Source organism: Trametes versicolor, assembly GCF_000271585.1.
Source record: "Trametes versicolor FP-101664 SS1 unplaced genomic scaffold TRAVEscaffold_7, whole genome shotgun sequence".
Classification (NCBI taxonomy): Eukaryota; Fungi; Basidiomycota; class Agaricomycetes; order Polyporales; family Polyporaceae; genus Trametes; species Trametes versicolor.
Window position 1 is genome coordinate 436,231 of NW_007360327.1, and position 23,838 is coordinate 460,068.

The 23,838-nt window shown below is 59.5% G+C and overlaps 7 protein-coding genes across 7 annotated transcripts; 3 read left to right on the forward strand and 4 right to left on the reverse strand.

Moving 5' to 3' along the window:
- Window positions 1-259: 259 nt before the first annotated feature.
- TRAVEDRAFT_48313 (uncharacterized protein) lies at window positions 260-2,208 on the forward strand (the record flags this gene model as incomplete). Its single annotated transcript, XM_008041088.1, has 4 exons — window positions 260-375; window positions 1,467-1,594; window positions 1,650-2,119; window positions 2,179-2,208. 4 exons carry the CDS (start codon window positions 260-262, stop codon window positions 2,206-2,208), a joined length of 744 nt encoding a protein of 247 aa, XP_008039279.1.
- Window positions 2,209-7,974: 5,766 nt separating this feature from the next.
- TRAVEDRAFT_48314 (uncharacterized protein) lies at window positions 7,975-9,540 on the reverse strand (the record flags this gene model as incomplete). The annotated part of the gene is made up of 4 exons (XM_008041089.1): window positions 7,975-8,012; window positions 8,063-8,235; window positions 8,298-8,532; window positions 8,586-9,540. The coding sequence occupies 4 exons, from the start codon at window positions 9,538-9,540 to the stop codon at window positions 7,975-7,977; spliced, it is 1,401 nt and encodes a 466-aa protein (XP_008039280.1).
- A 240-nt stretch (window positions 9,541-9,780) lies between these two features.
- TRAVEDRAFT_168919 (uncharacterized protein) lies at window positions 9,781-12,233 on the reverse strand. The gene is made up of 6 exons (XM_008041319.1): window positions 12,118-12,233; window positions 11,934-12,059; window positions 11,818-11,866; window positions 11,623-11,763; window positions 10,288-11,569; window positions 9,781-10,231 (listed from the first exon to the last, which is right to left on the reverse strand). Exons 1-6 carry the CDS (start codon window positions 12,167-12,169, stop codon window positions 9,857-9,859), a joined length of 2,025 nt encoding a protein of 674 aa, XP_008039510.1. The 5' UTR covers window positions 12,170-12,233; the 3' UTR covers window positions 9,781-9,856.
- A 1,238-nt stretch (window positions 12,234-13,471) lies between these two features.
- On the forward strand, window positions 13,472-15,211 carry TRAVEDRAFT_168921 (uncharacterized protein; the record flags this gene model as incomplete). Its single annotated transcript, XM_008041320.1, has 4 exons — window positions 13,472-14,528; window positions 14,588-14,814; window positions 14,926-15,079; window positions 15,144-15,211. 4 exons carry the CDS (start codon window positions 13,472-13,474, stop codon window positions 15,209-15,211), a joined length of 1,506 nt encoding a protein of 501 aa, XP_008039511.1.
- Window positions 15,212-15,525: 314 nt separating this feature from the next.
- Window positions 15,526-16,348, reverse strand: TRAVEDRAFT_125185 (uncharacterized protein; the record flags this gene model as incomplete). Its single annotated transcript, XM_008041321.1, has 4 exons — window positions 15,526-15,751; window positions 15,818-15,936; window positions 15,998-16,090; window positions 16,166-16,348. The coding sequence occupies 4 exons, from the start codon at window positions 16,346-16,348 to the stop codon at window positions 15,526-15,528; spliced, it is 621 nt and encodes a 206-aa protein (XP_008039512.1).
- Window positions 16,349-16,765: 417 nt separating this feature from the next.
- TRAVEDRAFT_168924 (NAD-P-binding protein) lies at window positions 16,766-18,157 on the reverse strand (the record flags this gene model as incomplete). The annotated part of the gene is made up of 7 exons (XM_008041322.1): window positions 16,766-16,906; window positions 16,968-17,185; window positions 17,239-17,430; window positions 17,485-17,635; window positions 17,695-17,790; window positions 17,849-18,048; window positions 18,115-18,157. 7 exons carry the CDS (start codon window positions 18,155-18,157, stop codon window positions 16,766-16,768), a joined length of 1,041 nt encoding a protein of 346 aa, XP_008039513.1.
- A 2,816-nt stretch (window positions 18,158-20,973) lies between these two features.
- Window positions 20,974-23,270, forward strand: TRAVEDRAFT_65175 (DnaJ-domain-containing protein). The gene is made up of 5 exons (XM_008041323.1): window positions 20,974-21,473; window positions 21,530-21,595; window positions 21,655-22,025; window positions 22,097-22,957; window positions 23,093-23,270. The coding sequence occupies exons 1-5, from the start codon at window positions 21,372-21,374 to the stop codon at window positions 23,181-23,183; spliced, it is 1,491 nt and encodes a 496-aa protein (XP_008039514.1). The 5' UTR covers window positions 20,974-21,371; the 3' UTR covers window positions 23,184-23,270.
- Window positions 23,271-23,838: the final 568 nt, after the last annotated feature.

Sequence of the window (23,838 nt, forward strand, 5' to 3'; positions counted from 1 at the left end):
ACGCGAGTTGGTGTGGCGGCAGGCCCAGTGCGCGGTCGAGGAGCAGAACGAAGGAACGGGCTCAGACGCCCAGATCCCGCAGAGTGGGTGTCCCTGCCGGATTGGGAAGACAAGCTCACGGTAGGCGCCCAACGCGGCCTCATCGAATCCTCCGCCTCGACCTCCTCCTTTCCCACTCACGACGGACGCCTCAGGCAATATCGCTCAAGAAATCTACAAATATGCGGGTATAATGCAAAATGTGCGTACAAGAACGATCATGCGAGTCGCGCTGAACCAAGGCAAACCGGCAGGCTACCTCGAGCCCGACACCGCCGACAAAGCCACCCGGATCCTGTCAGGTCCCGGGAAGCGCACGACTCTACTCGAGCTGCCGTGAGACGCAGAACATGACGAGGCGAATAAGGCACGTACAACTCTCCGCGTGACAGGCCGTGATTTCATGATAGGAACCTCCTTCAACCAGGTTTCCCCGCACTCCGCCACAAACCGCACGAGTGGACGGCCACCGAGGGCGGATCGCTTTATCGAGCGGTAGTGTCGCGCCCGTCCCTCCGGAAAGGTGAATAGACGGGCACCCCAGCAGTGCGCACAAGTTATGTATGTACATGTTTCACGACCTCCCCGTCGTGCAATCAATACCGATATGTTATGGCACCAGAGGCAGGCCAGAGCCCAGCCTTGAACATCTTGCCATGCTCGTAATCACGCACGACTCGCCAACAGACTCTCCTGCAACCTGGCGTCCGAAGTTCCCTGGGCAAAGTCCGGCCGCCGTTGGAATGCGCGGCTCTGGGCCGTGTTCAGTCCGGCCGACCTCCTCCGCTGTCTAGGAAAGCGTGGCGCGTGGCGGGCGCCGTGTCTGCCGCTCGTTTGCGTTACGGCGCGAGGAAACGGAGGCATCGCCGGTACGCGTGCTCCCATTTTCGTCCGCTGCGGTATTTTGAACTCATGTCCCTCGTTCAGGATTTCGCGTGTGTAGTGTGTTTGCTATGGCGAAAGCGACACAGGCGTGGTGTGCGGACACCGGTGGGAACGACTACAGACGACCAGAACGGTCTCGCCACGCTCACCTTCCTGCGCCCGCACGCAGCACCTCCCTCCCCATTTTGGGCCTCCCGGAGACAGCCCCTCGGTGACAAAGGTGCGATCAGCCCGCTATTTACTAGTGCGTCTAGCGGCCTCTCACGCACTCGAGTTGGCAGGTTTCTCCCCGCGTTCGGCGAGGATGCCGTACAGACAAGCAGCATGCAGACGGGTGATCGGAGGTGTCCCGCCTTCGCCATCCCCCTCAGAAGGTCGTGCGCATGGGTGCAACACAATATTATATTGCACGTACGCGGACGTTGGCCACAAGAGGCTCGGTTTCGTCTGAGGAACACTGCTGCGTCGCCCGCGCGACGGACTAGTAAGTACATGCCCGCTCTTGCCTCACGACATGCCATGCTAATCGGTTCGCTACACAGGCTGCACGAAGAAAACTTCACGGATCGCAAGCTACGTATTGATGCGCAATCAATCGCGGCCATGCAGGTGTCACCCCGGCCCATCGTATTGTATCGCGAACAGGCCGCTCGCGTCGAGGAGCTGCGAGGTATGTGGTATGTCGACCCGCTACTCAACCCTCGGCGCTCACGGAACCAACCCAGGCAAGGCCCACGCGATCGTAGTCGCCGATCCCGCCGTTCCACACTCCCGGAACCGGACTGCGAGGCGCGCTAGCTACTCGGGACCGCTGGGAGACGAGCGCTCCGGCACGTCGTTGCGAAGGTCTCCGCTCGGCGACCATACTTGGTCGCGCACATGCATAGATATCGGCTCCGTGTACGCCGTGCGGGGTATCCGGCACCAAGAGAGCGGGTATGCGGTGCACCAAGCGCTGGCTGTTGCGGCGTTCTCCCGCATCGCGAGGGTGACCACGGCGTACGGCGCCCAGGAGGCTCCCGCGTCTTCTGCTCTTCGCCTCCGTCCGGGTGTGGGCGGGTGGCATCGGGCTCGGGGCGCCCGTGGTTGTGGGTCCTCGCCTCGTCCGCTCTGCGGTTCACGTCGCCCGTCGAGACAGCACTCCTCCACATGCGAGTCTATCCGCAATTTCCAGCATCTCAACGACGTCCTAAGAGTGCGTACGTCTCTTAGCATCGACGAGCACGAGGGACGCGCATTTTGTATCCCTCACAGCGCTCTTCGCCTCCGTCGGCGAGGGTCTAGACGGTTGGTACGTCATTTTCCTTCTTCGGGCTCCTTCATTTCCTCCCTTCCTCACCGACGTTCCCCATTTTGCTACAGGCTGCCCCGACGTGGACAGACGAGCACGGATAAATTAGTTACAGCTCCGAGTTCCAGGTCATTATCGCGCGATGCCCGCTCCCGAACACTCGTACTGGGGGGGTTCGCGCTAGTTCTGCCAGCGCCGTATTCCTCGCCGACGCAGGACCTCTCCGGAGTCACGCCAAACTCATGCGCCTCGCCGAGCATGAAGCTTTGCGACACATTGGAGCAAAAGCTCGGAGCGATGGCAATGCACATAGGTCTTCCCGAGGACGGAATCGAGTCAGGGCCGGTGTGCGTCCTCGTGCTGGGGCGGCACCCTCCTCTGCATGCCTCGCAACGCTGTTCGCGTCCGACCACAAAGCACATCAGACGGTATGTCACTCGCCTAGTACTACCTGTTTCCTCTGATTGTCCTCGCCGGTATCCCCGATGTCATACAGGCTTCCGGCCGCGGACGGATGCAATTGACTAGAGGGACGCATGCGCAACAGTAGACACAGGAACAGAAGCCACGAAAAATACTGCTGCGGCAGTGTGGTACAGGTCGCTTGTACGTGCGATTGAAGACAACTAGCCCTGCCCGCCCACCGACTCCCAATCCGGCCTCGAGGTGGACACAGCGGCAACGATGGCATGTCCAAGACGTCCTCGTGCATTCACACGTTGTCCGCTTGGCCAACGCGAGCGCACCACCGCCTGGTGCACGAGACGAGCAGAAGGGCAAGGTATGAGTACGGTGCGAGCAGCATGCCAAACGTTCAGCGACAGACGTGACAATATTGATGTATCTTGTGAGCTTTCGAGGCGCGTTCCATGCGTCTTCGGATCACGGCCTAAAGGCCTAGGCATGTACGATGTCCTCGTTGCGTGTACGAGGCGCGAGCAGGCGCGTACCCACCCGGTGATGATGTGCGAGCGACTGTCCGCTCACACCACCGTCGCCGTCTCCTCGATCCGCACACATTAGCGTGTACCGGGCCCGGTGCGGCTGGACGCACACGCTCATGAGCATATCTTGGCGAAATTACAGGGCAGGTTACTCACGAAGACGGTGTGCGGGGTCTGTGCCGGTGCTGAGTTCCCGCCGCGGATGACAAGATGGGTTTAGTCGCGGACTGCGCTGAGACTCGCTGGGCATGTGCATGATTCTGCTAGGAGTGCGGCGTCGAGTTGACGAAGCTGCACGATCAGATGTCCGCGAGTGAGGTCGAGATGTCTGGATACCCGGCGCCAGAGATCGAACTTCACGTTTCGAATGATTTTCGACGCAAGACTGCCTGCATTCGTCTGAGTGCTCGGGAAACGAGAATATACATCCATATGAGTGTCTATGTAGAGTATCAGCGCGGGAGGCCGCGAGGGAAGCCCACCGCACGCATTGCGAGTTCCTGCTACTCGAGGGTCACCCCATGAAATGCTGGACCCGAGTGGCGGGCACTCAACCCACTCGGACTACGTTGAAAATCCAGAGCGCAGCGCACAGGTGTGGGGCATACCCCACGGATATGTGAACGGAATGCGCGTGAGCGGCGTGAACATGCTGGAACGGACAAGGATGTGCGCCCTGGTCCGGGATGCATTGCGGTATTTCGGTGCGACGGCAGAGCGTCTTGTCGGATGTTCCCTGCGCGATCGCCCACGTTAGTTTTCTCGCGCGCTGCAGGTGTAAGGGTGCAGGGGTGACGGAGGCATTTGGGGAACAGTGTACGTGCGAGTGCGCGCCACAAAAGGGCGCGGGCGTGGACCATTCACACAACAGACTCTGCGTGCCGCTGTCCATGAACTCGGCTGGGCTAGGAGTCCACGACAACGACGAGCGTGACATGATCTTGCGGCCTATCACTAGCGAGCGACACGAGGGATGTGCACAGGCCGGTCGTGCACGCGCAGGCGGGGACTCACAAGCACAATGCACGGGCATACTTCGTAAGCGTGCGTACTGGGTGGAGCAGCCTCTTCGAGGTGCCAGTGTGTGGGTACGCCGGCTGTATCTGCTTGTTCCAAGGCATGAACGCATCAAATTGGACATGCGGGGCGCACTGTACGTACTGTGCGGCCGGGTGCACTGGCGGTGGCTTGCGAATTAGGCTGGACGCCGTCTGGCACACGCGCAGGGTGCCCGAGGATGGAATTGGCGGCGGCGGCACAGCGGAGACTTTTGCGAGGAGGGGGAGAGCGCACAGTCGTTTGCGAGTATTTATGGGCGGAATCCGGGCGTAGCACGCTCAAAGGAAGGGTGGGGCGCGTGAATTGCGCTTTCCACGCCACCTTGAGCGTTCCGGCGGGGCGAAAGTGTCAACACGTGTTTCGTCTCGGATCGAGCTGAAACTCACCAGGAATATGTCCCCCAGTGTTTATACGTGGGTGCCCCGTCATTGAAGCGGTACAGAGAACGGTCAGCGCGCAAGGTCGTTGCGTTCACAGGAGTGGCAGCCCCCGCTTTCTGCGAGGCTGCCTCCATCCACACCACCTGCATGCGTATCAGCCTGGCGGCATATAACGGATAACGCCAGTGCAAATCAACGTACCAACGCACGGCGCGGTGGAACCCGCGGCCGAGGTGTGATGCACAATGGGTCGTTTTCGTGGGCAGTTGTAAGGGTTGGAAGGAGATGTTGTGAAATTATTTTTCTCCTGTGCGATCGAAACTCGCCGTATGTGTGCTCCCCAGGGCGCATGTCGTGTCGTTCAATTGTTGAAGCGGCACGACCGGGAGTCGGCGTGCAAGGTCGATATGTCTGCAGCAGCCTCACCTCCTAGCGATGATATCTATGTCCAGACAGCGTGCATCCGTTCAACTGTGGTGGTCATTGTTCCAAGACCATAAGAGAATGCACGTACCGAAGCGCGGCGCGAGAGGATGCGTAGGCGAGGTGGAATGCTCAAAACATTGGTTTAAACGTCATCTGTAAGGGTCCCCCCTTGGAAAGCACTTCGTGAGTATTGAATTTGCTCAGGTGGTTCCGAGACTTACTGTGTATACATTCCCCGGTGTCGAATAGCCTATGGTGACGTTTACGAGGCCGCCGAGGCCGCGTGGGCGTAAGAGGACGATCGACGTCTTTCGAATGTCCGCCACCGGCACAACCTAAGAGGATGTCATCGAGCTATAACCTGTCCGTACCGGTGAATACATTGCGACGTACTGACACAGTCCTATGCGAGCATGTGTGGGCGGGTTTATGGCCCGCGATGCGGCGTGCAAGGACCGTGGTGCGCTGTTCAAGCCTGTCTGCGCCGCCTTGAAGGTTCGAGGAGGGCGGCGGCGTCAATATTTATTTCTACTCGGATCGTGCTGAAACTCACTGTGCACATGGCCCCCGGTGCATGTATGGCGCTATTCAATTATTGAATCGGTACGGCGTGTCGCCAGCGCGCGAGATCGCCATTGGTGCAAAACCGGCATTGGCACCTCCAGACGAGGCTCGCTCGCTCCCAGCTATCCGCATGCATCTGAGCGCGGCAGGAACGGTTGAGGACAATTGTAAGAACCGACGTACCAGGTTATAGCGCGTCCGTCCCAGCAAGTAAGATGTTATGCGCAATTTATTGATTTCGTCGACACCTGTAAGGGTCCCCCCTTCGCAAGTACATGTCGTAGATTTTTTCTTCTCCGATGGGGCCAACACTCGCTGTACATATCGTACCCGGTCCGTGGATTGTGCATTTCCATTACTGAAGCAGCGAGGCTGCGCGTCGGCGCACTAGCGTGACATCTTCACGGGAGCAGGGGGAGGCTCCAGCATCTCTCGCGAGCCCCACGAGCTGCGCACCGTCGCCACGCGTTCCGAACCGGCGCAGCTTGATTGCATGCAATCGCAGGCGTGTATACGCCAAAGGGAGGCGCGGTGCGACAAGAGACGGAGCCACGGCGGGCGTTTCGGTGTTTTCGCCCCTGCGAAAACACCCGCAGCGGGCACTCCTTCGATTTGCTCAATCTCCTCGCACAGGGCTGAAACTCGCACGACGTGTGCGGTCTGGTCCATGGAGCACGGGGTTCGATTTGCGAAGCGATACGATGCGGCGTCCGCGCTCGAGGTCGTTCGCTCTGGTCGTCCACCCACGGAGACCAAGCCTCTCCCGGCCAGACGGCCGGTTTTCAAACCGTCCGGATGCGCGACAACGCGGCGGGAGGCGAGCGTAGATGTCCACAGGACTCTACGGACAAACGCGCGCCGCGAATGGAAGAGGTGGAGGCCGGGGGCGCGCGAATCTGCGTGCTCGCCGTGAAATCACCAATGAAATTGCCCGACCCATCCCGATTTTTATGTGCTCCAAACTCGCTGTAACTCGTTGGACACACTCTCCCAGGTGCATACGAGCGCAGCGTCATGCTCGAGATGCCGCCTGGAGCGCCATCGGCACGCGAGTGCAACGTCTCGTTGAGTGCGCCCGCCCGCCCGCACAGCGCCGCAACGACCGCACACCGCGCCCAGTCGCACCGCACATCCAGGGCACCGGCGCATCGTCTCGGGAGGTCGCCTTCCATACGCAGCGCTCGATAGTGTCGTGTTCCCGCTGCCCGCGCCGTCCCGACCGTGTCCGGAGACGAGTTGGGCCGCATCGCGCACCTCTCCGCGGCACTGCCGCGAATCGGACGGTCGACATGCGCCTGAACGACGCGCATGGCGGGGAACCCACGTCACCACTCACGGGAGTGCGTCGGTGGAGATGCGGCGCGGGAGAACGTGCGGGAGGGCGGGGATGTGTGATTTCGTCCGCTACCGGTGTCCTGCCGTCCTTGAAATCGAGCGAGGCATCACAAATATATTTTGCTTGCACAGGGCTCAACCTCGCTAGGCATGCGTACAGTGGTTCCGGGGAGAGTTGGGTCGCGCTGTGGATGCAGCATGGAGCCGCAGTGGGAGGCGAGGGAGACGTCTTGTCGAGAGGTGCCCAGGATGTACCGGTGTCGTGCGATGCCAGGGCCGCACGCGGCAGTGTTGTCGTTGCTGTCCGCAATTGGGCAGAGTCTAACATACGTTGTACAGGTCATCCCGACGTCCGGGAAGCATGGAAAGCCGCTCGGACATGCATACTCGGTAGGTGCATCAGATCGGACACACGGCGAACGCGGCACTGTACGTACCGTGCTGGGGCGATGGGTCACTCGCATGGGACTCTAGCCTGCGAGTCCTCAGCGTATGTGGGCTTGTAAAACCCGTTGTCGGCGGCGGGACGGAGACGTCTTCGAGTTGTGCTGCAGACGGCGCATCAACGAGGCGGGCCTCCCATCCTCACCGCTGCCGCCGCCACCTTCCGCTTACCCGACGCGGAGCGCACGGCGTCTTGCGCAGAGGGAGACTGTCAGGGCTGAGCATGCGTGGGTATGCGGGGGCACCGTCGTCCGAGGGCAACGCATGCCGTAGAGAGTGGGGATAGCGTGCGCGACACGAACCGAACAGACGGAGCGCGCAGCGCATCGGACGAACATGGCGAGGGAGCGGCCGCAATCCGTCGGCGTCTGGGGCACACTTAAAGGCTGGGGGATGTGGAGAGGAGGAGACCATCCCCCACCCTCTGCCCGCCATCTCCTTCCTTCTCACCTCGCCTGCCTCGTGTGTTGCGTCCCCGTACGTCCCCGCCCCCAGCCACTCCACTTGCCGTGTGCTGACTGTCTAGGCCCGGCTCGTGTGTTGCATCGTTGTACGTGGGGAAGCTGTGAGCACCGGCCGCGCAGCTCGCCGCGCGTGCGGGCCCCCGTCAAGGTGTGCCGTTTCGATCTCGTCCACGTACCTGCACTAACCACGCACATCAGCATGCAATTCCGCCCTCGCCGAGAACAACGCACTTGCCTGTGTCCTGTCGGGCGTGCGGGCGCGGTCCAGAGGTGGACAGTATGCGGGGTCGGTAGGGTGTTCGTGAAGCGTCACCGCGCGCATGGCCGCGATGAGCCACGTCGCCGAGTGCAGTCGCCAGGAGGCACCGCGTAGCAAGCATGACAGTACCTCCCTGCGATCTCCTCTGCGAACCTGCACTGACCACACACGGTAGGCTTTCGTTTCCGCTCTGCCAGACGCACTCACCTGTCTCTAGGGAGATTGACGGTCGTGGGAGGGAGGCAGGGAGGGAGGCAGGGAGGCAGGGGATGGACAGCTAGCGTATGTACCGATATGTGACCGCTGCGAGCGTGAGCGGTAGTATCGCGCAGTGTGGCCCGAGCGATGATGTTTGTCTTGATAGCTTTGTAGAGCGTCTTCATGATGGGGGCGATCGTGGATACCTTGAGAGCTTCGTACATAAAGTCCGCGAATGATTCCCCTAGAGATACATTAGTACACTCGCTATGGGGCAGAATAACATAGAACACATACCTCTATTGGCGAAGTCGTCTCGCAGCGACCCCAGCATCTCCGACTGCGCCTCCACATATCGGCTCAGGACCTGCTCCTGGTACAGCACCGCAGTCACGTTGAACGCAACCTGCTCATACACCGTATCAAAATACTTCGCAATATTCCCCGACGCAGACGAGCTCGGGTCCGGCAAGTCCAGCACGACCACAAAGTGGAACGTCTGCATCACCGCGTCCCCCGCCTCCGCCTGCACCTGCGCCTCCCGCGCATACGCCCCCGCCTCCGCCGCCCGCTCCGGCGTGAGCAGCCGCTCCTCCTCCTGCGGCGACTGCCCCTTCTTCGAGCCGCGCCCGCGCGCGGCCGCCCGCGGCGCCTTCTCCGCCTGGAACCGCCAGCCGCCGTCCGCGTCCGCGCACACAGGGTGCCCGACGAACGCGAGGTCGTCCACGATCAGCTCGAACTTCTGGTGGCACATCGAGCGCTGCGGGCACAGGATCTGCGCGAGGAACTCGCCCGAGTACCCGAGCAGCGTCCCGTACTCGTCTGTGCTCCCGCCCCCGCCCCCGCCGGCTGCGTCGCGCCGCGGGCTCGCGGTGGAGGCGCCGCGCATGCCGTCGAGGTCGTGCGCGTCCTTGGGCTCCTTGGAGGGTGAGGCGCGCCGGGAGGTCGGGTGCGAGGACGGCTGGGTGAAGGAGACGGACCTGTCGCGCCGGAGACGCGGGCGCTGCCAGTAGTACTCCATGTCATCGTCTACCGCAAGCCGGGGTAGTGTGGGCTGAGAGCCGTCCGCCGCGTTTTCGTGGCCGTTTGCTGCGCGCCATGGGTTGTCAGCGAGCGCACCCGGGAAGTCGTTCGCGGGCAGAGGCCGCGCGAGGCGGGGCACCGTCGTGGGGGAGGGCGGCCAGTGGTACACCAAATTCGAGCCCTTTGCGGAAGAGGTAACGAGGAGAATGCAAAGCAAGGTTTCGCTCATGTCGAAGAGTCGAGGGTCATTTGCGGGAAATTGGCGACGTGGTGGTCGATAGCAGAGGTGCGGCTCATTGCGCGTCTCTCGCATCGCGCGACAACGCCCGCCGCCCCGCGCGTTGGCGTGGGCGTTGCTTCAACCTCTTCACAGTCGAAGATGAATGACAATACTTGTACAATAGACGCTATATCGTAGAAGCTACGTAGGAATGGAGGTCCACGAACAAGTCCTAAATTCAAACCATGTCCGGAGCAAGGGTCTCCAGCAATGTGCGTCAAGTCCGACTTGCCCACTGCGCCGACACCTTCAAGTTCACGCCCGCTCAACACAGCGCCCCCATCCCATCGCTACTCCTCACCCGCCCAGCATTCACGCCCACGCCCGGACCCCTAGCAACACCCTCCTTCCACCGCGCGACCCACTCCACGACGCCCCTCGCCATCTCCGCGCCCTCCTTCCTGCGCGTCCCCGTCTCGCCCGCGCGCCGCTTCGCCGCCTTCTTCGCGCGCCCTGCACGCCATGCCGCGTCGACCGCGTCGGCCCACTCACCCTGCTCGTACTGCGTGCGCGCGAGCTCGCGGCCGACGCCCGCGCTAGACAGGAAGAGCCGCAGTCCGTGCTCCTCGATGAAGAGCGGCCGCGGGACGTAGACGAATGGCGTGCATGCATCGACGCATTCTGATACGGTGCCGTATCCCTGATAGAAAGTGTGAGCCAGTGCGGGAAGAAAGGGTGAAATGAAAAGGTGCGCACCAGTTTGCCGAGCAGGACGTCCGCGACAGCGGTCAAGTCCGGCATGTACACGTCCCGCGGCGCGACGAAGAAGTTCTCCGGGAGCTCCTCCCCGTCCTCCCGCCCCCAATCCTTCGACACCCCGCATACGATCGCAATCCATGACGCGTCGGGAAGGATCCGTGGTTCAGCCTCAGCCTCGAGCGCCGTCGCGTCCACCCCTGGCGGTCCCGCTCCCGCAATGCCCCAGCTGTAGTCTGGGGAATCAGATCCATTAAGGAGGAGAGGAGTTGGCGGGATGGTCACGAAGGCAGGCATCTGCGAAGAGATGCGCGGCGACGTGGGCGCGGGCACCGCGGCAGGCGGCGCGCCCGCTAGTCGCAACTGCGAGTGGCCGCGCGGGCGTGTGTGCACATGGTCGGGGTCGAGCGTGAGGTGTGCAGGGAGCGCACGGAGAGGGTTCTGCTCTTGTACGGCATTCGATGACGGGTCGGGGCGATTCAGAGCGGCGTTCTTCAGCGCATCGCTGAGCGCCTGCGCATACTGTCCCGAGTCGACCACCGCATCCTGCGTGTCCGCAAGAGGCGGGGGATGGTCCGCGGGGTGCATGGATCCGTCTGGAGACCGTTGGAAGCCTGGAAGTACGCCGTTCGGCGTCGCAGACTTCGACGGGGTGCGACTGTGTGACCGGCTGTGCGGCTTGTGGAAGACTTGCCCACCGAAGGAAACGATGAGGATCTTGGTCTGCTCGGGGTCGTGCAGATGCGGAGGTACGCCGATCGAGGTGAGTAGTCTGCTTCGCCCCTCCGGCGTGTATACCTCGGGGTCCGTAGAGCGCACCAACAACGGCGCGTTGCGGACTTCGCGAGGGAGCGGCTTGGGTTGATATGAAGGAGGGAACGGAATTTGCGGCTGCAGCTCGTACGTCGAGGGCGATTGAGTGAGGTGCTTAACAACGAACGGCTTGAATGCGCGAGATTTGATGTCAATCCAGTCCTGGGAAGGGAGACCTGGCTGAACGGCGAACGAAGGCAGGGGTATCGTTCCGGGGAGTCGGAGGAGTAGGTCTGCGCAACGGTATCCATCGTGTATCTGTTTGACCAGTGGTGCTAGTTCGGCCAGAGGAATGGGGACGTCTGGCTCAAGCTTTGGTTGCGGTTTGACGTGTGGTTGCAGGGCGTCTAGAGTGACGTCGGGTTCTGGTACTTCGTCGATGAAGGGTGTAGAGAGATAACTATACACTGAGTCGAACGAAAAGTTGGTGATCAACACGGAAGGGATGCCAGCATCATTGGCGGCAAGGCTGGATGGTAACACATGAGCGTAGGCGCGTTTGACCTGACATGTAGTACATACCAGCCAAGGAAGGCGGCGTCGCTCAAGACGCAGTCGGCCTTGATTGACCGAAGCCATTGTGACTCTTCAGCGACCTTGTATTCCTTTTCCGTGAGGAATTTCTGTAGTACTTTTACGCTCTTCTGTCGGTCTACACGGTATCTATGAGCTCATTAGGGTGTAACACCACATGAGACACAAACCGCGTGAACTCACGCAAGTGGCTGCACGATTACGGGATCTATGTTTGCGTTTCGATACAATGCTAGCCGTTGGGTAGTGTCAGGTACGCCGAACGAGGTTGCCAGGAAATATGGTAAACAATGACGTACCTCCTAGGGCTACACTGTCAGAGAATACATGCTTTGGAGCAGAAGATACGATATGAATGGTAGGCCTCGGTTCAAGGCGTAACAAGTGGGATGCAAAGGCAGAAACGCGGGTGGCATGTCCGTAACCTACAGATTCCGAGGTCAGGCACAGGAACTGCGCGCTGAGACGGAAAGCACTGCTTACCATGGCCCGAGCAGTAATACACGAAAATCAGGCTACTTGGGTCGTTCGCCATGGGGGATGAAGGCAGCGGGCTTGACTCTTCTTCAGGCCTATAAGAGTGGCAAGACGTGGGCAAGGGTTGTGCTGTTACGGCGAGCGGCGAACAGATATGAAGACGGAGATCGCAGAGGTGGTGACGACATGCACAGAGTTGCACAGAGATGCACAGACTCCAAAAGATGAGCGATCGTCGGGCGCAAGGAGCAGTACGACAAATTCCTATGCGCGCTGATAGGAAGAGATGTTGCCAGGTATAAACGAGGGTGCCGGAGGAGACATGCGTCAAGTCGGAGGTCTATCCATCTGGGCTGCTCTCGGAGTCGAGGTTGCGAAAAACAAACAGTCCGAAGGGTAGCCGAACCCGGAGGCGACCGTCTACAGACGATCGAGTTCGCTCTGCATGCCAAGGAAGATCGTCAGCTGCCGAATGCGGGGTCGAGGAGGCACGAGCCAATCAGGCACCGAGACGCGTCGCGGTCACGTCCAGACGCGTCAGTGGCTGCTGCCCTTTCATTTCCCACTCATCCACCCTCCGACGATGCATCGTCCACTCTGTGCGCCATGGTCGTGGAAGTGGCCATCTGCTCCCTCTTGGCGGGTCGTTGAGATCACCACGAGCTGCGACTAGACGATGCGATCTAGCCCCTTGCGCCCTGGATCTGCCCTGGAAACTAACATGATGTAAGCGCCCATGGTCTACTTCCATCGGACATATCTGCCACCCGCCGCCCTCTCTTCTTCACTTCCCCCCATCTCCTCGTCTGCTTACCCCGCACTGCGTCTCGTCATGGGCGGCCAAGTGCCATGGCTGGACCGTCTGAACTGCTTGGCCGCGCGCTTCGACGCCTTCAAGTCTACCGCTTTCCAAGAGCCTGACCGGAAGCTCAAGACCAGCCGCTTCCAAAGGATACTCCAAGATATATGCGCTGTTGTACGAGAAGCGGAGCATGAAGCTTCATCTGAGCTCAATGTGGTGGTCGAGGAGGCGCATGCATTGCTAGAGACCTGCCTCAAATACGCCCATAGCGATGAAGCCGACATCCAATCACTGAATACATTCGCGCATTCAGACGACTGTGATGAGCCATGGATTGATGACATTATGGAGAACGCGGGTGAGTAGCACACGTCTATTCCGTGAAGCTTCTCTTATATCTCTTGGTAGGATCGGACATTGTGGACGAAATCATGCGCTTGTACACCAAGACTCTCAAGCCAGGCAGCCGTGAGTAGCGGTCGAAATCTTTGTGTGCGGGCACATCCTTAAGCTTGTGTTCAGCCTCCCCTGGCCATATATACATATAGCTAACGAGCCATGCTCTCAGCCGCACCCCAGCTTCCCGCCTTCGCGCAAATCCGTCCGTGGACCAGGTCCCCTCGGCCCCATCCTTTGACTACCCGCCTCTCGCGCTTCCGTCCTGGAATTGTGCCGACGGCTACATCAGCATCGCCGCTCGCGCGGCGTGTCGCGGATGCACGTGCGCAGCTCACCACCGACCTCATACCCGCCACATACGACATGTCCGTCTCCTCTGGCGGGTCTATACTCGCTCTCGCGAGTGGTTCTGGATGGAAAGGCCGTGAACCAGCTTTGCAGTACTATCTACTTGGCTCTCAGCTGGACAACGCACTCGATGGCGTCAGTATGAATCCTGGTCTTGCCGGTGTTCCGCGCTTCGTTGCGACGGACGAGGACCTCAACCTCGCCTTTCTCGCAGATGATGATCAGATCAAGTCCTTCTCTTTCAGTCCGGGAGAGGATGGGAAGGTGCCCAAACGCCTGCCAAACATACACACCCTGCACTCAGAGGGCGTCTTCGACGGACCCATCGCTGTTCTCCCGAATGGACGCGTCGCCCGAGCGGGCAAAGGACAGGCCGCTATCTGGAATCTGTCTATCCCGGAAGGCGACCATGAGGACACCGGGACACTTCGTGCCGACGATACCTTGGACAACGACAACTGGCGTGAGGCGCGCCTCCCTGCAGTGAAGATCTCTCAGGAGAGCAAGCTGCACTCCATCGTCGCATTTGCAGATGACTCAGCTTATGCGCCTGCGACCTGGCATTTGCACGCGCCATCAGGGAGGCTTCTATGCGGCGAGCGCGCGGCACGGTCTGGTGGCTATTCGTGCGTCTCCCTCGATCTAGAGCACGGCGGACGACAAGCAGCTCGCTATCTAGGCCACGGGGGCGATGTTGTGCGCATTACGACCAGCCCTGACGACCCCAACCTCTTCGTGACGGCTGCCGGCGACGGATACGCGAGGATGTTCGACGTGCGGAGGCCCCTTCCTGTGCTCACGATCGAAACCGGGATTCAGCGCGAAGGGTGCGCAGACGTCGTCTTCGTTCATCCCGACGGCATACCGAGTGAGCCCGCATAGGTCACCATGTCTTCACTTCATGCTGACCCAAAATGCTCGATGCAGCCTTGTTCACTGGCGGCGACCGCACGCAGCAGATCAAGATGTGGGATATCCACGAGCAGGAGTGCGTGTACGAGCTGTCGACGGGAAACAACGCAGTCAGCGCCATGGCATGGGACGCCGCGCACGCGTCGCTATTCGTCGCGACGGCATGCCCGCACGTCAACCGCATGGGGGAGCGCGCGGGCTATCGGAGGGCGCGCATCCCGGCGTGGGCGACGTGGGCGAGCGTCGCGAAAGACCACAAGGCGTACAAGGCGGCCGGGCCACAGCCGAACCCGCGGCGGTCGATCCTCATACACGATGCCAATGGCGACGTGGTGGGGGACGAGGATGACGAGCGGGGCTACTACGACCTCGGGTCAGAAGACGAGGAGGACGAGGGCGAGGAGGAGATCGACGAGGCGTACTCTGCCGACATGCGTTGGCCGGACAAGTGCTTCCACAAGGAGAACTACTTTGGGTACGCGTATGATGCTGGCGAGAATATGTTGTGTACGTATCTTCCCTTCCGCCCACTTGTTCGTCGTCTATGTGCTTATTCCGTTTGACCGTTTAGTCAGATGGCACTTCAAAGACGAGCCAGACATCACACAGCTTCCCGCAAGCACGACGGTCGACTGGTAGGCCGTTCTACCTCGACACCCCCTCCCTCAGCCCACACCCTACCCCCCACTCCTTGTACTCTCCCCCCCCCCCCTTGGACTCTGGACCCTTGGCGAAACCCTGCGACGAATACCCCACTTATTCCTAACCCTTATACCAGCCTATACCTGGACCTAGACTCGGACGTGTACTGGATGTTGTCTCTTCTTCGGTTTGTACTCTACGATACCACCACGGATATATAATGGGACCCCTGATGGATCGGACTTTTTCTTCCCTCTCGCACTACCTTCTCAACCTCAAGGCTCCCGCCCCAAATCGCCCTCAAACAAAGACTACGGGCCCATGTACCGCTCGAGGTCCACTCCCGCGTCGAAGTCCCCGCGCGGGCGCGAGACCCACCCGCGCACGACCTCGTCAAAGTACAGCTCGACGCCCCACGTCCCGCGCCCGACCCAGAGCGTGCGCACGTACGGGTCCCACCACTCGATGCGCGCCGTGCGCGCGGCCGCGTCGAAGCGGTAGCCCGTGACGTGCGGCGCAGGGCCCAGGTACTCGTTTCTAGGGGAGGTGGGAGGCATGGCTCTCAGCAGCCGCGAGTGGTAAGTAGGTTGGATGTGTACGCACCGTTTGGGATATGTGTTGTCTGGCGTCACGTAGTTGGGGCCCGCGAACCCGGGGTCGGGCGGCGCGTCGTAGAAGCGGTATACGAGCACGTTCAGGTCCTCGCCCTGTTTGTACTTGAGCTGCGCGGCCATTCGCGCGTTAGGGTGCGTTCAGGGAATATAAATATTGTGACAGACGTACCGTGCGTGCATAATCGTCCCCTTGGTAGCGCAGCGGCAGAAAGAGCTTCCCGGAAAATGGTGCAGGGTACGGCGAGGTGGGGTATTTTTGCAGCTGCATAGAACGACGTTCCCAGAGAGTATGTCAAGTCTTCTCCTCATGGACATGAACAGAAACAATACGACATACCTCCCAAGCTAGCGTCTCAGTAATCACGCTAAAAACATTGCTTTCGACCTCCACCCTTTCTGCCTCCAAGCTGCGCTCCCTGGGGTGTTCTGGATCCGAGCCGGGTTTCGCGACGCGTTTGCGCCGGGCGAGGCGGCGGCCGATCCACTCGTCCCGTTTGGCGTCAGTCCAGTCGCGCTGCATTTCGGGAGAGCAGGGAGGAGCAAAAATTTTGCGGGAGCGGGAGCCGAACGAGGAAGGAGGAAGAGGAAGGCCGTGCGTCTTTACCGCTAGACCATCTGTACTTACAGATAGAGGTGGCTACAAGCTACATAGGCCTATACACTTACGTCGCCAGATACCAGCCAAGTACCGTGCATGAAGCACATTTACCAACAACCATTCGACCCGCCTTGAAGAATTCGCAGCGTCTCTAGAATGGGTCTTGAAAGCGAGCCAGAACAACCTGTGCAAGAGGACACAGGTAGAGGCCTCATATCGCACACATGATGATCAACGACTTTGGTCAAGGTCAGGAGGTCGTCTACGGCCGCCGAGTCACTAATTACTATTGTACAGGTGTATCATAATGGTATCCAACTGTCATGCCGGGGCCATAGATTATGCCGTGAGCGCCACCTCTACTTCAGGCTTGATGCTCGCGAACAGATCCTCAGTCGTGTACTTGGGCTTCCACCCCAATGCCCGAGCCTGCTCTCCGCGCGCCCGCGCATTCGACCCAAGCGCGAGGTTCGCCCCAGCCTGCGTTATCGACAGACAGTGAGCACAATTGCCTCCGAGCGTAGACACGGGAGGTACTCACCAGGTTGCCGATCGCCTTGATCAGCTCCTCGTCCGTAAACGTGGTCGGCTCGTCGGTCTTGCTGGCGCCCTTCGCGTGCAGCTCCTTCGTGATTATCTTGCAGAGGTCATACCAGGTGTGCTCGCCGTTTTCGGAGTAGTAAAAGCCCTCGCGGCCGTGTGGGATGTCCTCCCGCTTCTCGAGTGCCGCGTTGAAGAGGATGAGGTAGAAGTCCGCCACTGTGAAGTCGAGTTAGCACGCCGGTATATAGCGATGTAGGAGGCGTGCTCACTGTCGTCGATGTGAACGCTGTTCCAGATTGACTTCCCTTGCCCGACCATGCCGCCCTGACCGCGTGCGATGGCAAGTTTGATCAGGAGAGGGATCTGAGCTGAACGCCGGTTCATCACTCCCGCGTCGACGAGTTGACCAGAGGCAAGGCCGTAAATGGTGGAAGGCAGCACAATGTAGCCAAGAAGCCAGCCTACAGATTGGGTCAGCGCCAGATAATTTCGTGAGAAGCGACGAGAGTACACACCCTCTTTGTCGGCGTTGACGATTGGGAGGTCGACGTTGCGGTGGAAAGTAGTGTCCGGGAGGGACTCAATCTCCTCCGGGCGCGAGTCGTGCCAGATTTTATCAGTCGCGTACAAGCCCTTCGCCTCGTCCGTGATCAGACCTGTTCCAGACTATATTTGACGTGTCAGTAGCAAGTTCTTAAGCATGCCAAGTAGCGCAGAATGCTCACCGTGTGGATGAGGATTGACTTGACACCAGTCTTCTCAAATCTTGCTTTGAGGCCCTTGAAGATAGCGTTCATGGCAGAGAGGTCATCGGAATCGGCCTAAGTAAACAGGTCTGTCAGCGTGCTAGGTTGGATTCAAGCTGCTATTGGTACGCACGCAGGAGAAGACGACGTCGGCCTTCTCGGAAAGCGCAGTGAGCTTATTGGTGTCGGCATGGGACCCAACTGCTGCGTCAACGCCGAATTTCTCTTTGAGGATCTTGGCCTTCTCTGCGGAGCGCACTATCGTAGTGATCTCGAATGTCGCTGCCTTGGGGTGCTTAAGGAGACGCTCTAGGACGGAGCCGCCGATGTAGCCTATATGTCGAAGATATAACTCGTGAGCTCGAAGGCCTCCGGTCTCATGCGCGCATGTGAGCGTACCGGTGGCACCAGTGATGAAGATGGTGGTCTTTGAGGAAGACATTGCGAGTGGGATGTGCTGAGTGGGTGTGTAGGTGTAAGGTTGGATGCAGGTTTGGTGGATGCGGAATGAGGATCTAGTACTACGACGGGTCGTGTACCTCTTTTATACTTATCGTCTACATAGCAGAACTTTGAGCTTCGCTGCTCTCCTAGCAAGCTCGAACGTTGGTCTGTCGTCAGCCATCTGTCTTACCGAGCCGAACGTCGAGCTGAACTTTCTGGACCTGAAGGTTGACACATCGCGCCGGTAGCAAACCGCCATCAAGCGCCTGCTGTACGCGCTCGCCGCTCTGCCATCGAGAATGTCATCCACGCGCAGGTGGTTCCTTACTGAGATGGGATACCACGCGGCAGGTTGGGCGTTGTGGACTGAGTCAGCGTCAAAGCATATCTGGGTGCTTAGTGATGAGCGCTTGTTGATGCTTTGATGACGGGATCGCTAGGCCAGAACACTTACAGAGCAGAAATCGACCCAACGTCGCCATGTATGTGTATGCCCTTCCCGTATGCAACCTCACTGAACGTGTTATAACGTCGTTTGAAGTACACAGTGAACGTGAGAAAACATGCTTCAATGGGCAGCCCGCGGCCGGAGATCGCACGGCGAATTTCGCAATCACCTAGACTCACTTGGTCTGCCGTCTGAGTACTGAGTCTCAGGTTGGCCAAGGACCTCTAGAAATCTTAACAATCTCGTGCATCGTCCTCGACGCCCAACGTTGGCCCAATGTGCGTACGCTCACCAAACAGCGTTCGCCTTCCAACGTAGCACATTGATCCGCTCCAACACGAGTCAATAGGTCCATGTGCATGTTCATGACTGTTTGGCGCGAGATCCTGCACGAGGGGTTGCTAGGTGAAGGTTAGAGAAGCCGAGGATGCGCACATACCGATCGATCGCTGCGACGACAATGAAATCGCAACGGAGGCTGTGTCGTGTCTTTGTGCACGAGGAAGTCCGTTGCACGCCGCAAGTTACCGCGATCTCCTTCATCAAGGACGCCTGCTTTCACATTTGGACAGTGCAACGACTAGGATTGAGGTGATGGAGCGCTCACTGTGCTAGACGGCATGCAGAAAGACCCCTCATGAAAACATCCAGGGCTACACGCATGGTGCAGGCCTCAAAAGTCATCTAGCCCAATTCCACCATTGAGACCTGTTTGTCCGAGTGCGTTGGATGTTAACGAAAGAGCATACCCGCTCACACGGAGCGACGTCGATATTTTAGATAGCAGACGTACGCTGCGTAGATGCGGAGTCTCAAGAAAGGCGTAGACTCATTTCTCGCGCTGACGACAGACATCCGCGCACCCTACTGATGCTGAACGACGACTTGGAACGACCCCCGAGTTATCGATCCCCGTTCATGCCTATGTGACCCGTAGGAGAGTGATATCAGGGCACTGGCCTAGCACGAGGAATACAGACTACTCACGAAGGATACAATGCTCGACGGCGTCCGTGCATTCGCGGCATGCTGAGCAAGGGAGGTCCAGAAAGCACCTTCTGAGGATGTTGTGGACGAAGCGAGGGTATGGGCTGACAGAGGGCGAAGCCCTTTCGCGCCGGGGGACAAGAAGCTGAGAACCACTCGCCGATGTTGATCGTAGACACTAGCTACAGCAGTTCACACAAGCATGAAGGGACAGTATCGCGCCAGAAGAATCGCGTCCTGTGCGTGTAAGTACTTCATCACATAGGTCAAATACCAATCGTGCACAGCATGGAAGCGCAGGCCGTCGTTCACGCTACATTGGTTATGGGCAGGACCCTTTCGTAGACAGACTTGGAGAGCTATCTCAGAAGACACGCAAGAGCAGGCCTGCAAGGTAGTCGAGAGAGCGAGAGAGCCTGTTCCGCGCGAGTTGCACGCCTTATGGAGTGTTACGGGGACCCGCGACGTCTTCACTGGCAGGCTGCATAGGCCCTGGCCTTGGAGCCGTGCGCTGACGAGCTCCGCCACCGTCTTGCTGTGCGCGGCGAGAATGGTCGACATGCAGCTGAGCACCACGAAGAGGAGCGTAAAGGAAGCCAGAAATGTGCGTACCGTATGTTCTCCCGCCTTGTGTTTGTCATCAATCAACGCGCGACACGACTGCAAAATTCATTTTACGTCTGCAGTGAGGAACAACGCCAATGACACGGTGCACAGCGGTGGTAGCGGACGGAAGAATCCCCGCAAGTGACAGTTATTATGGCTTGAGTTGCCTGTAGCAGACAGAAGCTAGAGCAAACGACAGAGTCGTGCAGGAGCCTAGCGTCGGCGACGACGGCGGAGCGACGGCCGCGCCAACGACGAAGCATACCAAAAGCGGGCGTCGGGACTCGGCCGGCGGGGGCTTTCGGAAGCTGCCGCCCGGCTAGTAAAATGGGCGTCTGTTCTGGACGACTGCCATCTTGAGCGGAGACAATCTACTCCTCCAGATGACCACCGCAGGATCGCCCGTTCATACAGTCGTATCATGTTCGCATCATGCTCGGCAGCTCGAAGTCTATCAAGCTCTCGACTCCAATATCGATGCGTGGGCACCGTCTCCAGGAGGAGCGACAAGAGACAAACGCAAGAGGGGCTTCATCTGCTCGTAAACCCGGGCCTGAAGGAGGACGCAGAACGGCTGGACTCGCCGTTGGCCCCGGGATCTCACAGGCTAGACATAACCTGCAAGCGTCTGAGGCGTGCTGACCTCCCTTCACAGTCTCGGCACCGTTTAGCGGGGCGCATGCCCGCCAGCAGGCGCATCACAAGCGACAGCGTGCAGACCGCCTGCCCGCCTAGCGACGTCCCCATTCGCTGAGTGGCTTCCAGGGCCATCCGAATCGCGGTGACGCACAGTCCAAATCAGCTCGGAAGAGTCGGAACCAAGATGCAGCCCGCTGGCCTGCTTTGTATGCTCGGCTCTGCTGGGATCATCGTCGCCGCCGTAGGCACAGTGCGCCTCATCACGCATGCCTGGCACGAGGCTGCCCCGCGAAGGGTCGTATTTCTTCTTTTATCCAGGGCTACTCGTAATCTGCAGCGTTCCGGCCTGAGGAGGAGATCCGGCGGCTTCTGAGGGGCTACGCCTCGTTTTCCTTTACTTCATCCCATATAACCGAGCGGGGTGGATCGAGACTCCCCTTCCCTTGCCGGCACTGTCTCTTTTCCCCCACATTTTGTGGCCTTTTATCCTCTGCCCACCACCGTTCACGCTGCCTTCGCCTATACTCCAGCGATGCCCGTAGCTACGACAGACGTGGACAAGCACCTTGAGACATTAGGTCTCAAGTCCGAAGATCTCAATGAAGACGCCGTCAGGGGCGCGTACAAGAAGCTTGTAAGCCGTTTCTGCCATAGGTCACGTCTCCACAACGCTGCTCACAATGTTACCAGGCTCTCCTGTGGCATCCTGATCGCCACAATGCAGATCCAGAGGAGGCCAACCAGAAGTTCATCGAGGTACGCCCGCTGAGCTGGCAAGATGGAAGCGCTCCCGTTTCGAAACGTCCTCCGGCTAGGTGAACGAGGCATACAAAGCGCTGGCTGAGGTGTGCAGGAAACGGAACAAGCACAAGAAACCCAGCAAGAAGGCCAGCAAGGACGCTAGCAAGGACACCGAATCTACGTCGCGCAGGCCATTCTGGGCGAGTTCCGCGCCGACCGCGTCCTCGTCCACATCGAAGGCCTCCCGCGGGACCGAAGCGACTGCGAAGGAAACAGACTTGCACCATAAGCACAAACATGAAGCTTCGCACGCAAAGTCTGATAGCAAGCCCGCTCGATCTAGCACTCGCGGAGCCGACACCGCACCCAAGGCCGCGCGTGCCCACCCGAAGCCATCGCATCGACACCATCGAGATTCGGATTCAGACTCGTCCTCTGAAGCGGGGTGCGCATCCAATCCGAGCCCATCTCGCGCTACGATATCGTACTCACATGACGGCTAATCGGGATCCGCAGGTCTACTCACGCATCTACGCATGGGCGCGCCCACGTTCATTTCAAGCACGACCGTGCGAAGGACAAGGAGAAGAAGGCCGCGCTGGGGGAGGACGATTACGAGTTTATCGACCTCGGGACGCCGCTGAAACCGCTGCGCTCGCCACGCGCCTTCTCAGCGACGACGAAAGACTGGATATTTCCACTCCATCTCGCGCTGGAGGACCTCTACTTCGGCGCGGTGCATCGCTACCGCATCACGCGCACGCTCAACGCCGAGCAGCCCCCTCCGTCCACAAAGTCCCCAGTCGCACCACCCTCCGAGACGAGTGCGCGGCGGCAGACGGTGCAGATCGACGTGCACGTCTCTCCAGGGTGGACGACGGGTACGCGCATCCGCGTCCCGCGCGTCGGGAACCAGCGCGCGGACGGCACTTTCCAGGACATCGTGTTCGTCGTCGCAGAAGCCCCGCACGCGCGCTTCGTGCGCAAGGGCGACGACCTCGTTCTTCCCGTACGCGTCCCATGGGTCGACGCGCACTCGCACGCGACGTATCCTCCAGGAGGCCTGCATGGGGATGCGGAGAGCGACCTCGGGCACGGCGGTGGGAACGGCGGAGGTGGGGGCCGCTACCGGCTGGGACGGGCGGCGTTCAGCCAGATTCGTCATGGACTCGGGCACGCGCCCGGGCATGGGATGGAGTACATGCACCCGCCGGAGGAGGAAGACGAGGTGTACGTGCGGGGGATCAACGGGGAGGAGTACACGATCCCGATCCCGCGCACGCTCGTCGAGGCGGCGGATGGGACGCGGATATACGGCGCGGGGATGCCTGTGCGCAGGAATGGGTGTGTGGTCGGGATGGGGGACATGGTCATTCGGTGCGTGTCTCCGTTCTTCCTCTCTTTCACGTCCCTGCGCGCACGAGCCTGGATCGTTCGCGTCGCGTCGCGTTTGGGGTTGCGGTGTCGTGACCCGTGGGCTTGACCCTGACTGACATAACATAAACACGACAGGTGGGAATTCATCTTCCCGGACTCCGAGAAGCTCCAGCGGTCACGATGGCAGACCCTGAAGGACGCGATGCACATCAAGCTCCCGGTGTAGACGCAGGTACCCTCGAGGCAGCGCGCATGACCCCCCTCTTAGGCGAAGTGCTCGATTCGGACGGTCTTATGCGGTGCGACCGAGTTCTATGTGGCTTGCGACTCATGGTGCGGGCGTGCCTGGTGACGCCCGGGACCTGGACAAAAGTATGCGGTATGAGTATGCGTATGATGCTCGGACATGCTCTCGTTTTCTTGTTCTTTGCACGTTTCCTTTTTCGTTCTTCCTTCTATTCGGACACCACGCCTGCTCGTGATGTCGAGTCTCGGGCGGACCTGCGGGCTTTGCGTGGGTGTACTTGTACCGTGTGTTCGGCTCGATGTCGATGTTTGTATGATAGTTCTGCGGCGCCTCCCTGTATATGGGGCTCGGGGCGATGTATAACAAGTTCGCGTGATATAAGTTTCGCTGCGGCAGATTCTGTGAAGGGATGATCAAGAAGCCAGGGCTATATGGGGTAGACAGACTCGAAACCGCAACCAGAGGAACTTAGGTGCAAGATTGGGGCGTCCATGGGTAGGCGGGCGATGCTCGTGTCCAAATATTCTACTCGGGAAGCAGTGCCTCGGGCTAAACTTGTTCATGAACACATTCACAGAAGGCAGTTATGGTCCACATGTCTGCCCGGGGACCATACGGAGTAAGTAGAATCATG

What these genes read in the sequence shown, in the direction of transcription:
- TRAVEDRAFT_65175 (XM_008041323.1), top strand. Translation starts at nt 21,372, where the DNA reads ATGCCCGTAGCTACGACAGACGTGGACAAGCACCTTGAGACATTAGGT. An exon ending in GGGGCGCGTACAAGAAGCTT is followed by an intron (nt 21,474 to 21,529) that starts GTAAGCCGTTTC and finishes CAATGTTACCAG; the next exon opens with GCTCTCCTGTGGCATCCTGA. An exon ending in ATGGGGGACATGGTCATTCG is followed by an intron (nt 22,958 to 23,092) that starts GTGCGTGTCTCC and finishes TAAACACGACAG; the next exon opens with GTGGGAATTCATCTTCCCGG.
- TRAVEDRAFT_168919 (XM_008041319.1), bottom strand. Translation starts at nt 12,169, where the DNA reads ATGGCGAACGACCCAAGTAGCCTGATTTTCGTGTATTACTGCTCGGGC. An exon ending in GTATTACTGCTCGGGCCATG is followed by an intron (nt 12,060 to 12,117) that starts GTAAGCAGTGCT and finishes CGGAATCTGTAG; the next exon opens with GTTACGGACATGCCACCCGC. An exon ending in GTAATCGTGCAGCCACTTGC is followed by an intron (nt 11,764 to 11,817) that starts GTGAGTTCACGC and finishes ATGAGCTCATAG; the next exon opens with ATACCGTGTAGACCGACAGA.